The 14,525-nt window shown below is 36.6% G+C and overlaps 1 protein-coding gene and 1 pseudogene across 3 annotated transcripts in view; both read right to left on the reverse strand.

The window, feature by feature from the left end:
• Positions 1-2,104: 2,104 nt before the first annotated feature.
• Positions 2,105-14,525, reverse strand: part of ZPBP (zona pellucida binding protein) — a 124,450-nt gene continuing 112,029 nt past the window's right edge. For all 3 annotated transcript variants that reach the window (XM_078341996.1, XM_009002170.5, XM_054237085.2), the window contains one exon: positions 2,105-2,313. In XM_078341996.1, the coding sequence (XP_078198122.1) occupies positions 2,219-2,313 (95 nt within the window). In that variant the 3' untranslated portion in view covers positions 2,105-2,218. The remainder of the gene's footprint in view (positions 2,314-14,525) is intronic.
• LOC144578297 (nucleolar GTP-binding protein 2 pseudogene) lies at positions 7,110-8,847 on the reverse strand (annotated as a pseudogene).

The raw sequence follows: 14,525 nt of genomic DNA on the forward strand, positions 1-14,525 counted from the left end.
GGACCCCTTCCTGACACCTTACACCAAAACTAACTCCAGATGGATTAAAAACTTAAACATAAGACCTAACACCATCAAAACCCTAGAAGAAAATCTAGGCAAAACCATTCAGGACATAGGAATAGGCAAGAACTTCATGACCAAAACACCAAAAGCATTGGCAGCAAAAGCCAAAATAGACAAATGGGACCTAATCAATCTCCATAGCTTCAGCATGGCAAAAGAAACAGTCATTAGAGTGAATTGGCAACCAACAGAATGGGAAACAAGTTTTGCAGTTTACCCATCTGACAAAGGGCTGATATCCAGAATTTACAAAGAACTAAAACAGATTTACAAGAAAAAAACAAACAAGCCCATTCAAAAGTGGGCAAAGGGTATGAACAGACACTTTACAAAAGAAGACATACATGAGGCCAACAAACATATGAAAAAATGCTCATCATCACTGGTCATTAGAGAAATGCAAATCAAAACTACACTGAGATACCATCTCATGCCAGTGAGAATGGTGATCATTAAAAAATCTGGAGACAACAGATGCTGGAGAGGATGTGGTGAAATAGCAACACTTTTACACTGCTGGTGGGAGTGTAAATTAGTTCAACCATTGTGGAAGACAATGTGGCGGTTCCTCAAGGACCAAGAAATAGAAATTCCATTTGACCCAGCAATTATAAATCCAAAGGATTTATATACTGGGTATATATCCAAAGGATTATAAATCATTCTACTATAAGGACACATGCACACGAATGTTCACTGCAGCACTGTTTACAATAGCAAAGACCTGGAACCAACCCAAATGCCCATCAACGATAGACTGGACAGGGAAAATGTGGCACATATACACCATGGAATATTACGCAGGAATCAAAAACGATGAATTCATGTCCTTTGTAGGGACATGGATCAACCTGAAGAACATCATTCTCAGCAAACTGACACAAGAACAGAAAATGAAATACCGCATGTTCTCACTCATAGGCGGGTGTTGAACAATGAGGACACATAGACACAGGGAAGGGAGCAGTACACACTGGGGTCTGTTGGGGAGAATAGGGGAGGGGCAGTGGGGGGTGGGGAGCTGGGGAGAGATAGCATGGGGAGAAATGCCAGATATAGGTGAAGTGGAGGAAGGCAGCAAATCACACTGCCAGGTGTGTGTCTATGCAACTATCTTGCAAGTTCTTCACATGTACCCCAAAACCTAAAATGCAATTAAAAAAATAAATAAAAATAAAAAATAAATGTTTATGTCTTAAGAGAGAAATTATGAAGAGCAAAACACTGAATGCTTGAGAGAGAAAGCTGACACAAATATAAATAAAATAATAATTAGTAAAACTGAGAAACTACTCATATTCTAAATTACTCGTTTCCTAGAATTTAAATATTTATTTTTTTATAATATTTGATATTCAAATATAGCATCCTGATGTGAGATAGGATAAGTATTAGTGATTGTACAAGTAATATTCATCACATAATATTCATTTTCATAGCGGAAGAAATAAAGTTTGTGATGACTGTTGATTATTTTTCCTAGAGGGGTTGTCAGGAAAAGTCTTTCTTTCTCTCTTTCCATTGAGAAAGTTCAACTATTACTTTAGGCACATAAAATAATTACTCCATTCTAAAATGTCAAAAAGGTAATTTAAGAGACTTAAAACTGAAAAGTTTAGGATATATTGAACTATATTGAAAATCCACAGTGTAGTTGGAACTAGGCTTTACATTAAAGAGGCTAAAAATTACAGTAAGACCCCAGGTTTTAAATATGGCTTTAAACTGTGAAAGGTGAAACTAGAATAAAATCTCATAAATTTAAATCAGAAGAATGAAACAAATAGAAGTTATAGTTATTATAGAAGAATATGGTGGCCTGGATCTAGTGAACATATAGTAAAGGTAAAACAGAATATTTCTGAAATATCTTTTGGGCTAACCTGATACAGTATATTTGAAACTATTTTTAAAATGCAGTGACACAAGAAATATTTTGTAATCATATGTAGGTTTGGCCTTAATAAATAAAGACTAGAGGATTTTTACCTTCATAAGGCATTTGGACATACAGTATTTGATTAAAATAACGACACCATTTTCTGTAAAATATGATATATTTAATTTTGGCATAATAATGATTTATTATATGTTAATATTTCAAATATATACTTTGCATTTAATAAACCACTGAATAACTCAAGATAATGGCTTATGAGCATACTTTTGCTCCATACACCAGACTGCTATTGCATCGAAGGCAATGAATTCCATCACGGGGGTTATATGATCCAGGGCTGCAGATCACTGTGAAAAAAGAATAAGTTAGTAAGAATATTTTCCTACTACACATAATATAGAAGTTGCAATCTTAATTCTTTTAAGCATACGGTTCAGTAATATTAAGTATATTCACATTGTTGTGCAACAAATCTCTATAACTTTTTCATCTGGCAAAACTGCAACCCTATACCCATTTCCCCATTTCTCCAGCTGTTGGCAACCACCATTCTACCCTCAGTTTCTATGAATTTCACTAGTCTACATACTTCATGTAAGTGGAATCATATACAGAAAGTTTTAACTGTTTCCTCTGAGATTCTTGGAAGGAGCGTGCAACCTGGATCCCTAACATGCATGTGGAGTTGACAATAGGGTCTGCACTCCTGTGAGAATCTACTGCCATTGTTGATCTGACAAGAAGTATAGCTCAGGCCAGAATGCTGACTTGCCTGCGAGTCACCTCCTGTTGTGCAGCCTGCTTCCTAACAGGCCATGGACTAGTACTGCTCCCTGGCCTGTGGTCAGGGACCCCTGCTTTAAGTTAATATAGCAGAAGTCACAAGAGGCCAACATTACAGGAGGAACCAAATATGCTTCACACATAGCCATAGTAACTGTATTTTAGGTGGAAAAAGACTGCATTTTTTTTTTCTAATAATCTCCTGATTTCATTCTCAGCAAACTGACACAAGAACAGAAAATGAAATACCGCATGTTCTCACTCATAGGCGGGTGTTGAACAATGAGGACACTGGGAGGGGAGCCTGTTGGGGGAATAGGGGTGAGGACTACACCCTGGGACCTGTTAGGGGAATAGGGGAGGGACAGTGGGGGGTGGGGAGCTGGGGAGAGACAGCATGGGGAGAAATGCCAGATATAGCTGAAGAGGAGGAAGGCAGCAAATCACACTGCCACGTGTGTACCTATGCAACTATCTTGCATGTTCTTCACATGTACCCCAAAACCTAAAATGCAATAAAAAAAATCTGATTTCAAGCCCTATTTGATCATTCCTAATATAAAGATAATGAAATCATGATTACCACATCTACCACTCCATGACAGAGTAGGAAGAAACCAAGATCAGATACCATCTCTGTTACAGATTATCTTTGGAATTTTAGGCAAAACAGTCAACTCTCTTAGTTCCACTGTCCTTATTTTTTAAAGCTGGTACAATAACAACAAATTTTGTAACATTAATGTATAAAAATCAGAGGACATATAAAAAATCACCCAGTGTATCATAGGCACTCAATAAATACTTAACTTTACGCACTTCTTTACCAGAGTCTTTTATTGTGGGTAAGGGCATGGATAGCAGGTGGTGCCATCAAGCCTCATAATGGGCTGGGGTCTTTGATTATCCTATTCCTCTTTTTCCTATTGCAAATGTGGTTGCCCAAGGATCCCAGAATATGTTAATAGCACAACTAGCACATGTTTATTATGTGCCATCAAAGAAAATTCTTTTTCTGGCATCATAATTCAATGATATAAACTAATATTTAATTTCACATCATTTACTTTTAAAATGTATTTTTCCAAATTGGAAAATATTTTACCGGTTTTTTTAGAGGAAATATTTTCCATTCTATGTTCCAAAGAGTTCCTCAAGTTTAATAGATGTTTTATTTGGGAGAAGAAGAATGTTTCAGATGGAAAAAAGTTTGGTTAAACAAAGGAGATTTATTTGCTTCAGTGATAATAAGAGTATTTTAATTGGTAATGTGCACAGTAAGCTTTCAATGATATGTTTTTCAAAAGTATGTTGATCGTGGCACATTTTCTCTCAAAACAGACATTAACATTTCTTGGAGCACAAATATGGAAATGCTGAGCAAAGTTACTAAAAGTGTTAAATCATTATGCATGCAGAAGAGAAATCTGCATGCAGTCTTTACACACATCCTTTATATTGACTGTCAAAAATAGAACTGACACTGGCATAAAATCATCTAAATATAAGCTTAAATAAATATAACATTCTATTTACTATTCTTAGAATTAATAAACCCTCATGATATCATATGGGTAACATCATATAGTTCCTATGTGTATCATTCTTTCCAAGTATACATACTAAAATATTTTTTCTCCGTTAAGCAGACCTGAGGAAAAATGTTCAAATGTTATTTAAATGTAAAATACAAAATTCGCCAACTATTTAAATAAAGAGAAAAAAATGATTTGTGACTAATCAGTATTGACATAAAAACATGATAATGTACCAAAAAATGTCATGAACTTTGAATAGGAAATAATTTCTTAAAAAAAAAATGCACTAACCATAACATAAAACATTTAATATTAAAATTAAGAAATTAATTTAAAAAATCATAAAAGTAACAATAGTGTAAAATAAAAGTGTGGAAAGAGCCCAACTCTCCAAGCAAGAGGGACTCCCTGTGGCTAGAAGAGACGCTTTAAATTTAAAAACAGAATCGGGCATCCATAGTGAGGTGGGAGAACGGTGAGTGGTCATGCACTTTCTGTTCTCTGAAGAAAATACAGCCTTTGGCAACAAATCTTTTGCCTGTACAACTCCAAGCTGGAGTAGCTCCTAAAACCAAAGACTGAAAATTCCAATGACCATCTGAAAATCTTCAGTGAGAAGGGATTTGTGGTCTCAGACTTGAAGGCAAACCAATCACTCTGCTGCCTCAACCAATCAGGGCTTGGCTACATCAACCAACTGGAACTGAACAAGTTTGAGTTCCACCTTTTCATAAACAGACCTGATTGGGAACATGGGCGGGAACTTTATGAAAGCCAAACCCTGTCTCTGTTCTCTGCAGTGCATCTTCTTTTATACCAAAGCCTGCTTTTCCCAATTCTATCCATTGCTTCTCAGAAAATATAAGCTCTCCTTTTGGCCTTCACAGATCTCATGGTCTTTTGTTAGCAATAGTCAAGGAATAAAATTCAGGAAAAAAATTGCAGCCATGTAATCAACAGAAGAATATTTTTCAGAATATATAATTAAGTCATATAAATCAATTAGAAAGACAGAAAAATTAATTCAAAAATAGGCAGCAAAGAGAAAATGCAAATGGTCAACTAATGGCTTTTTTTTTGTTGAGTCTACAAAGGAGTACTCAAATTAGATCCAGGAAATCCAAACAGACACCAGAATGTGATACATTTAGAGTGAGATGTATGATGGTGAACTGGGAAGCTCCAGGCCCTGTTCTCCCATGAAAACATTAAATAAAAAACTAGAGACTGGCTGAAATAACTTTACAAGACCTGTGGAAACCAGCCATAGATTTACAGCAATTAAGTAAGTTCTGAATCCAAAAAAAGCCATGTTTTAAATGATTTTTAACAATTGTGGCATTTTTACTCACCACTATCCCACCCGCTTCTCAATCTCTGGAAGGTTTTGTTCTACACAACTGAGAGAACAGAGCAAACTAAATTTGCAACCTTCTGGCCTGTATGAGAGTCCTGTGCCTGTGGGATTGGTTTGTGATGGTACAGTTCCTGAAAACCACAAGGGGACAAGAAAGGGGACCACAGGTGAGGCAAGGGATTCCTGAAAAATATACCACAACTTGTAAGGCCCAGAGAAGCAGCAGGAGCGAGCCTCTCAGAGAAATAAAGACATCTAAAAGGACCAAATAAAGACATGCTCAGGACCAAGCATAAAAAAAGATGTTCCATTTCACTAAGCATAAAAGAAAAACAAATCAAAGCTACAATGAGGTATTATCTCACAAGCATTAGCACAGACACTAAAAAAAAAATATGTATTGGTCACTATGTGGAAAAACTGAAATCATGCTTAGTGGAAATGTAAAATGGTGAAGCTACTATGAAAAACAATACAGAGCTTCCTCAAAAAATTAAAAATAGAATTACCATGTGATCAGTTAATCTCACTTTTGCGTATATCTCCAAAAATATTGAAAGTAGGATCTCTAAGTTAAAGTATTGCATACCCATGCACCCATGTCAATTGTAGCATTATTCACAGTGGCCAAGAGGTGGAAGCATCTGAAATTTTCACTGAGAGATGGTAAAACTGTTAGAACTCATAAATTCAGCAAAGTAGTAGGCTACAAAATTGATACACAAAAATCAATTCTGTTTCTCTATATTAACAATGAACAATCCAAAAAAGAAATTAGGAAAATAGTACCATTTAAAATACCATCAAATAATAATATTTAGGCATAAACTCAACCAAGGTGGTGAAATACTGTATACTATAAATTACCAAAAATTGCTGAAATAAATTAAAGAATACACAAATAAATAGAAAGACATACCATGCTCATGTGTTGGAACACAATATTGTTAAGGTGTCAACATTCACAAAGCATTGATACAATGCCATCTATATCAAAATCCCAATAACATTTTTTTCCAAAAAACAAAATTCCTTTTCAAGAAACTCCAAATAACCAAAATATTGGAAAAGAAAAACAAACCTGAAAGTCTCACACTTAGTGATTTTCAAACTTACTATGAAGCTATACTAATCAAAACAGTATGGTGCTGGCAAAAAGTCAGACATACAGACTAACAGAACAGAATAGAAAGCCCAGTAGTAAATCCTTGCATATAGGGACAAATGATTTTCATAAAGAATGCCAAGATCATTCAATGAGGAAAGAAAATTTTTTCCAACCAATGGTACTGGAAAAACTGGATGTACACATATATCTAAATGAAGCTGGACTCTTAGATCATATTCAAAAATTAACTAAAAATGAATCAAATACTTACGAGCGAAAACTGTAAAACATTTAGAAGATGACAATGGGGAAAAGCTTCATGACACTGCATTTTACAATGATTTCTTCTTTTGCATATTTTTGTATAACAATACACAATCTTATAAATACTACTGCTTATATCAGAATTTTTGTGTTTGTGTTTCAGTCCCTCTGAGTCGTTGGTCTTCTTTTGGTTCCCGTTTGTATTTTTCACATTGTATGTTTCATAGTAGTGTACACAATTTTTTTGGATTGTTGCTGCTGTACTGCTCACTTCCATTCCTTAGATGTAAGCATCCTGCAAGTTTTACTTGAATGTTCCTCTTCCCTCTGTAACTTCTGCTTATTTCCTTTTTTTGTTAAGTACTGTGTATCATCTACATCTTCTGCTAATGTTTTCCTCTGCTCTTCATGTTTTTCAAATATCTTTTCACTTAGTCCCTTGGATATTCCTACTCCTGAAAATTTTTTAGCTTTAGCTTTATCTAACACCTTCTGATATTAGGCAATATCCTCATCTAGGGCTTGAATAACAGGTTTGGTTTTTTCATTTTCCATATGTTCTTCCTCAGACTCCTAGTAAGACTCTTCATCATCATCTCCTTGCTTCTGCTCCTCTTCTTCAACAGAAAAGCTCTCAAGCTCTTTCTTCATATATGACATCTCCACAGTAACCTAGTCATCCCCAGAAAAGTGAGGCACCACACTGAGTTTCCCAAAATTCTGTTGACCCCATGCACAAGAATCTGCTGTATCTGTAAGTTAGCATCCCAGTGAGTATGACAGATTCTGTCACTTCATGTATAGTTTTCATATTCCTTCTGTCACTTCCTCTTCTAAATTGTTCTTGGTTGCTGTTATGGCAATTTCCACAGATTAGGAGGGTGAAAGCTAGGGGGCCACAGGTGGCTCTGCATTAGGCGGCTTGACAAAGAAATGAATCCAGCCCCTTAGCTAGACATTGAGGACTATCTACCCACAGTCAGTAAACTGAGTTCTCCACCCTTAGTAACTTCCCAGTCCAGAAAGTTAGCTTCTCAATAATGTCCTCAGCATTCTCCCAAAAATTAATCTTTTATGACTTGCTGATATATTCTGGCTTTACTTGTTAAAGTACAGCATCAATGCAGTCCTCAGGAATCTTATTTTTTTCCACTTAAACAACTCCTTTTAGCACAATGTCTATCTTCAAGACCTCAGAAGAGTAAACCAAGCCTGGACAGTCAATCCAGCATAACCAACATATCGAAGTAATGTATTTCCAGATATTTCATCTACAATGGGGCCACACTGCAACCTTTCTCGGAACACTATGTTTATATCACAGAGCTCTTCCTAACATGTAGATAGCCAATGAACCCAACACTTTTCTGTTTCTTGTCAGTGTGCAACCTTCCAAACTGCCACAGAAGCTGAATAAATGCTCCTTTGTGAAAGGGGTCAGTACGACTTGCATGAAAAGCAAGTGTTGACTAATCCTAGGAGAGGACAGCAACCCATCATTTGTTGCCCAGGCTGGAACAAGTTCACACTTGTTATGTACAAACATAAGGTGTGCCCAGGGTTTACTCTTTTTCAAGTAAGGCCCAATGTGAGGGAAATGGGTACTCATTGGATCTCTAGCATCAGGAACCTAAACTACAACATCTGGTGAATCTATAACCCTGTAGAGCTCACTGTGTATTTCTTTGAACTGTCCCTCTTTATATATCTTTTCTTTTGCTTCATTTATCACACCAGTGTCTTCAGTTACTGATTCATGATCTCTGTCCTGTTCATAGCTCTCAATGGACATTTCAGCATTTTCTATAAAAGACTGTATATCACTTGCAAATTAATTTGATTGCTTCTTTTGTGACCATAGGGCCAAGTGTAGTTTTAAAACTTTCAGTATCAAGAATGGGCACTTTGAGTTCTGAGGTTGGATTCAATCTTAGAGAAGAGACATTGGCAGCTTGGTTTGTTTCATGACAACTGTGTATGGTCCTTCATAACTGTATCCACTTCCTCTTAAAGTTTTGGTAATGATGACTGTTTAATCATGTGTGTTTCCAAGCCATTTAATATTTGGCTGTACTCTTGCCAATGTGCCAGAAGCCATCTTTGACTGATATTGCATGGGCTTAATAATCTTACCACAACTGTTCTTGTATTTCTTCCACCTGTACATATTCAGACCTGACACTGTGGCCCAGTCCCTCATGTTTTGACCCCCTGATCCCTGCCCCCAGTTTGGGTTGGTGCTGGCCTGAAGGAGTTCATGGGCACTGTCCTTTTGTACTTGGTCTTTACCATCTTGGTGATGAGATGGGAACTCAAGTGCTAAGTCTGGCTTGGAGAGCCCCCTAATGCAGATACAGCTGCAGTGACCAAAGACTTCAATCACAACACTCAAGTCTCTTTGAATACCTAGAAGGCCTTCCTGAGGAGGATGGGTACAAAAAAGCCCAGACTGTGAAGACCATAATAAATACCTGACTGTTCAATACCAAGAGATAGACAAACATCCACAGGCATCAAGATCATCTAGGAAAACATGGCCTCACCAGATGAACTAAATAGGGCACCAGTGATCAATTCTGAGGAACAGATGTGTAAGCTTTCAGATGGAGAGATCATAATAGCTGTTTTGAGGAAGCTTAACAAAATTCAAGATAACACAGAGAAGCAATTCAGAATCATATCAGATAAATTTAACAAAGAAATTGAAATAATTAAAAAGCATTAAGCAGAAGTTCTGGAGCTGAAAAATGCAATTGATATACAAAAAAATGCATCAGAGACTCTAAACAACAGAATTGATCAAGCAGAAGAAAGAATTAGTGAGCTTCAAGATAGGCTATTAGGAAATACACAGTCAGAAAAGACAAAAGAAAAAAAAGAATGAAGCATGTCTAGAAGATCTAGAAAATAGCCTCTAAAGGGCAAATCTAAGAGTTATTGGCCTTAAGGAGGAGGTAGAGTGAGAGGCTGGGGTAGAAAGGTTATTCAAAGGGATGATAACAGAGAAATTTCTAAACCTAGAAAAAGGTATCAATAGTCAAGTACAAGAAAGGTATGAAACACCAAGCAACTTTAACCCAAGTAAGGCTACCTCAAGACATTTAATAGTCAAACTCCCAAAGGTCAAAGATAAAGAATGGACCATAAAAGCAGCAAAAGAAAAGAAACAACATACACTGGAGCTCCAGTATGTCTGTCAGCAGACTTTTCTCAGTCGAAACCTTATAGGCCAGGAGAGAGACATATTTAAAAAGTGCTTACTGTAGAGCCCTTGGGTCTTTAGTGAACATAGGTGGTAGTTAAGCAGTGGTCACCATGAGCCTTGGGTGAAAACCAATACTATGTTAGCTTCAGGTCTGACCCAGAGCAGTCCCAGTGGTGGTGGCCACAGGGTGCTTGAGTCGCCCCTCATCTTGTTCCAGTCAGCTCAGCACACAGAGAGAGATGGTTTGTTTGGGGGAAAATAAGAAAAGAGAACAAGATTCTCTGGTAATTCAGGGAATTCTTCCAAATCTTACCCAACATCACCATCACCAAGGCAGTACATCTTATATCCTAGAATAGCATATCTGTCAAAACTCTTATTCAAAAATGAAGGAGAAACAAAGACTTTCCCAAAAAAACAAAAGCTGAGGGACTTCATCACCACCGGACCTTGCCTATAAGAAATGCTAAAGAGATTTCTTCAATCTGAAGGAAAAGGATGTTAATGAACAATAAGAAATCATCTAAAGTAAATACACACAAAACACAAGACCATTATAATTCTGTAATAGTGGAATATAAACACTAGTATCTTGAGTAGAAAGACTAAAGATGAACCTATAAAAATAATAATGATAATTTTTCACAACATATATTGTACAATAAGATATAAATAGAAACAACAAAAAGCTAAAAAGTGGGTGGGGGGAAGTTAAGTTGTAGAGTTTTTACTAGTTTTCTCTTTGCTTGTTTGTTTATGCAATCAGCATTAAATTATTAACAGTTTAAAACAAGAGGTTACATAATATTATTTACAAAGTTTATGTTAACCACAAGTCAAAAAACACAACAGATATACATATACCACCAGAGAAAATCACCTTCACTAAAAAGAATACAGGAAGGAAGGAAACAAGGAGGAGACCATAAAACAACCAGAAACAAGTGACAAAATGGTAAAAGTCAGTCCTCATAAGTAATAACATGGAATATAAATGGACTAAACTCTCCAATAAAGAGACATCAGAGCTGAATGGATAAAAACACAAGACCCAACAATCTGTTGCCTACATGAAACACACTACACCAAGACAGACATACCTAGGCTGAAAATAAAGGGATAAAAAGACATTCCATGCAAACCCAGAAAAGAGCAGGAGTAGCTATACTTATATCAGAAAAAAAATAGATTTCAAGACAAAAAATATAACAAGAGATAAGGTCATTGTATGATTATAAAAGAGTCAATTAAGCAAGAGTACATAACAATTCTTAATAAACATGAATCTAACACAGGTGCACCCAGATATATAAAGCAAGTATTATTAGAGCTAAAGAGAGAGACCCCTATACAATAATAGCTGGAGACTTTAATACCCTACTTTCAGCACTGGACAGATTAATCAGACAAAAAATCAACAAAGAAATATCAGGCTTAATCTATACTACGGAATAAATAAACCTAACAGATATATTTACAGAACATTTTATCCAACAGTTGCAGAATACACATTCTTCTCCTCAGCCCAGAGATCATTCTCAAAGACAGGCCACATGTTAGGCCACAAAACAAATATCTAAAAAATAAAAAAAGGAAATTATATCAGGTATCTTCTCTGACCACAATGGAATAAAACTAGAAACCAACAACAGGAGGAATTTTGTAACTATAGGAACACATGGAAATTAAACAATCGGCTCCTGAATGACCAGTGGGTCAATGAAGAAATTAAGAAGAAAATTTTAAAACATCTTGAAACAATAAGCAGGTGGTGAGTTCAACCAGGCTCATTTCCTTCACTTCATGTTGGCAAGTTTCCTCTAGCCCTGACAGGGTCCAGAGATGCCATCTGGGAGCCAGGGACTGGAATCTACCTGGTCCTCTATATTCTACAGCAGCAGGATTCGCACCAAATCTGCAAGACAAAGTCTTTCCCACTCTTCCTTCCCCTATCCTCAAGGAGAGTAGTCTCTCTCTGTGACCATCATCACCCCAGGCCTGCAGCAAGTATTGCCTGATTACCACCAATCTTCACTCAAGCCCCAAAGGCTCTTCAGTCAGACTGTGGTGAATGCTGCCACTGCCGAGTCTCTCCTTTCAAGGCAGTGGGCTCCCCTCTGGCTCAGAGAAGGTCCAGAAATGCTATCCAGGAGCCACAGCCTGGAACAGGAGAATCCAGAAGACTGCTTGTTGCTCTACTCCATAGAGCTGGCAACCAAGCTAATGTTTGATTCTTACGAAGGTGCTTTTTTGTGTGGATAGTTGTTCAATTTGGTGTTCCAGAAGGGGGGCGATAATCACTGGAGGGTTCTATATGGCCAGTGTACTCTACCTTCTCCCTGTTTTGATTTCTTTTATGTGATACCAAAAGAACAAGAAATACAAGAAAAATTGAGTTCTATAAAAATAAAACCTTTCGTATACCAAAGGACACTATCAAATTCAGCGAAAAGGCAACCCACAAAATAGGAGAAAATATTTGCAAATCATATGTCTGATAGGTGGTTAATTTTTTTAAAAAAATTTAAACTCCTATAATTCAACAACCTAACAACCCAACTAAAAAATGGGAAGAAGACTTGAATAGGTATTTCTCCAAAGAAGATATACAAATGGCCAATGAATATATAAACATATACTCAACACTACTAACAACTAGGGAAATGCAAATCAAAACCATAATGAGATACCAATTCAAACACATAAGATAGCAAGTAACAAGAAAATAAAAAATAACTAGTGCTGGTGAGCATGCGGAGAAATTTTAAGTCTTGTGCATTGCTAATGGGAATGTAAAATAGTGTAGTAGCTATGGAAATTCAGTATGGTGGCTCCTCAATAAATTAGAATGAAATTGCCATATGAATCAGCAATTCCATTTCTGGGTATATACTCAAAAGAATTGAAAGTAGGGTCCCAAAGAGATATTTGTACACATTATGGACTTAATGCTTGTGTCCTTCCAAATTGATATATTGAAGCCCAAACCTCCAAGGAGGCAATAGTGGTGATAAAGTACCTAAGGAGGTAAACTTAAATGAGGTAATAAAGGCAGAGCCCTTATCTGATAAGATTAATGTTCTTATAAGAAAACACACCAGAAACACAGCTCTCTTTCTCCATGAATATGCACCAAGAAAGGCCCTGTGAGGACAACACCAGAAAGTAGCTGTCTGCAATCAAAAAGAGTGCCCTCTCCAGGAACTGATCTTGGACTTCTAGCAGCCAGAACTGTAAGAAAATAGATTTCTGTTGTTTAAGCCACCCATTCTATGAAATTTTATTACGGCCTAATACAGTATATACATAAAAGAACGGAAAGCAGTATCTTGCAGATACTTGCTTACCTGTGTTTAATGAAGCTATTCACAATAGCCAACAGGTGGATGCAGCCCAATGCTCATAAGTGAATAAATGGCAAAAAAAATGTGGTGTATACATACAATAGAATGTTATTCAGCCTTAAAATGAAGGAGATTTCTGACACATGCTATAGCATAGATGAATCTTTTTTTTTTTTTTGAGACAGAGTTTCACTCTCGTTACCCAGGCTGGAGTACAATGCTGCGATCTCGGCTCACCGCAACCTCCGCCTCCTGGGTTCAGGCAATTCTCCTGCCTCAGCCTCCTGAGTAGCTGGGATTACAAGCACGCGCCATTATGCCCAGCTAGTTTTTTGTATTTTTAGTAGAGACGGGGTTTCACAATGTTGACCAGGATGGTCTCGATCTCTTGACCTCGTGATCCACCCACCTCAGCCTCCCAAAGTGCTGGGATTACAGGCTTGAGCCACCGCGCCCGGCCAACATAGATGAATCTTAAAAATATTGTGCTAAGTGAAATACGTCAGTCATAAAAAGACAAATACTATGTGATTCTACTTATATGAAGTATCTATAGTAGTCACATTTATAGAGAAAAAATGTAGAATGCTGGTTTTCCGGTGTTGCATGGAGGAGGGAATGGGAAGTCATTATTTAATGGATATAAAATTTCAGTTTAGAAGTTGAAACAAATTCTAAAGATGGATGGTGATGATGATTTCACAACAGGGGGATGGCAGTTAATGGCACTGTGTATTTAAATTGTACATTTAAATAGACTTAAAATGTTAAATTTTATGTTATGTACATTTTACCAAAATAAAAAAGTGATATATACACATTCATATATTTAAATCAGCAAATATCTAAAATTTGGTTATGGCATGAATTGGCATAGATAGGAAATAACAAGAGTTTCTCCCTCACTGCTGTTGGAAATATATTAATAAAAATAACTGTGAAAAATAGTCTGATATATTT

Source organism: Callithrix jacchus, chromosome 11, assembly GCF_049354715.1.
Source record: "Callithrix jacchus isolate 240 chromosome 11, calJac240_pri, whole genome shotgun sequence".
Taxonomy (NCBI): Eukaryota; Metazoa; Chordata; class Mammalia; order Primates; family Cebidae; genus Callithrix; species Callithrix jacchus.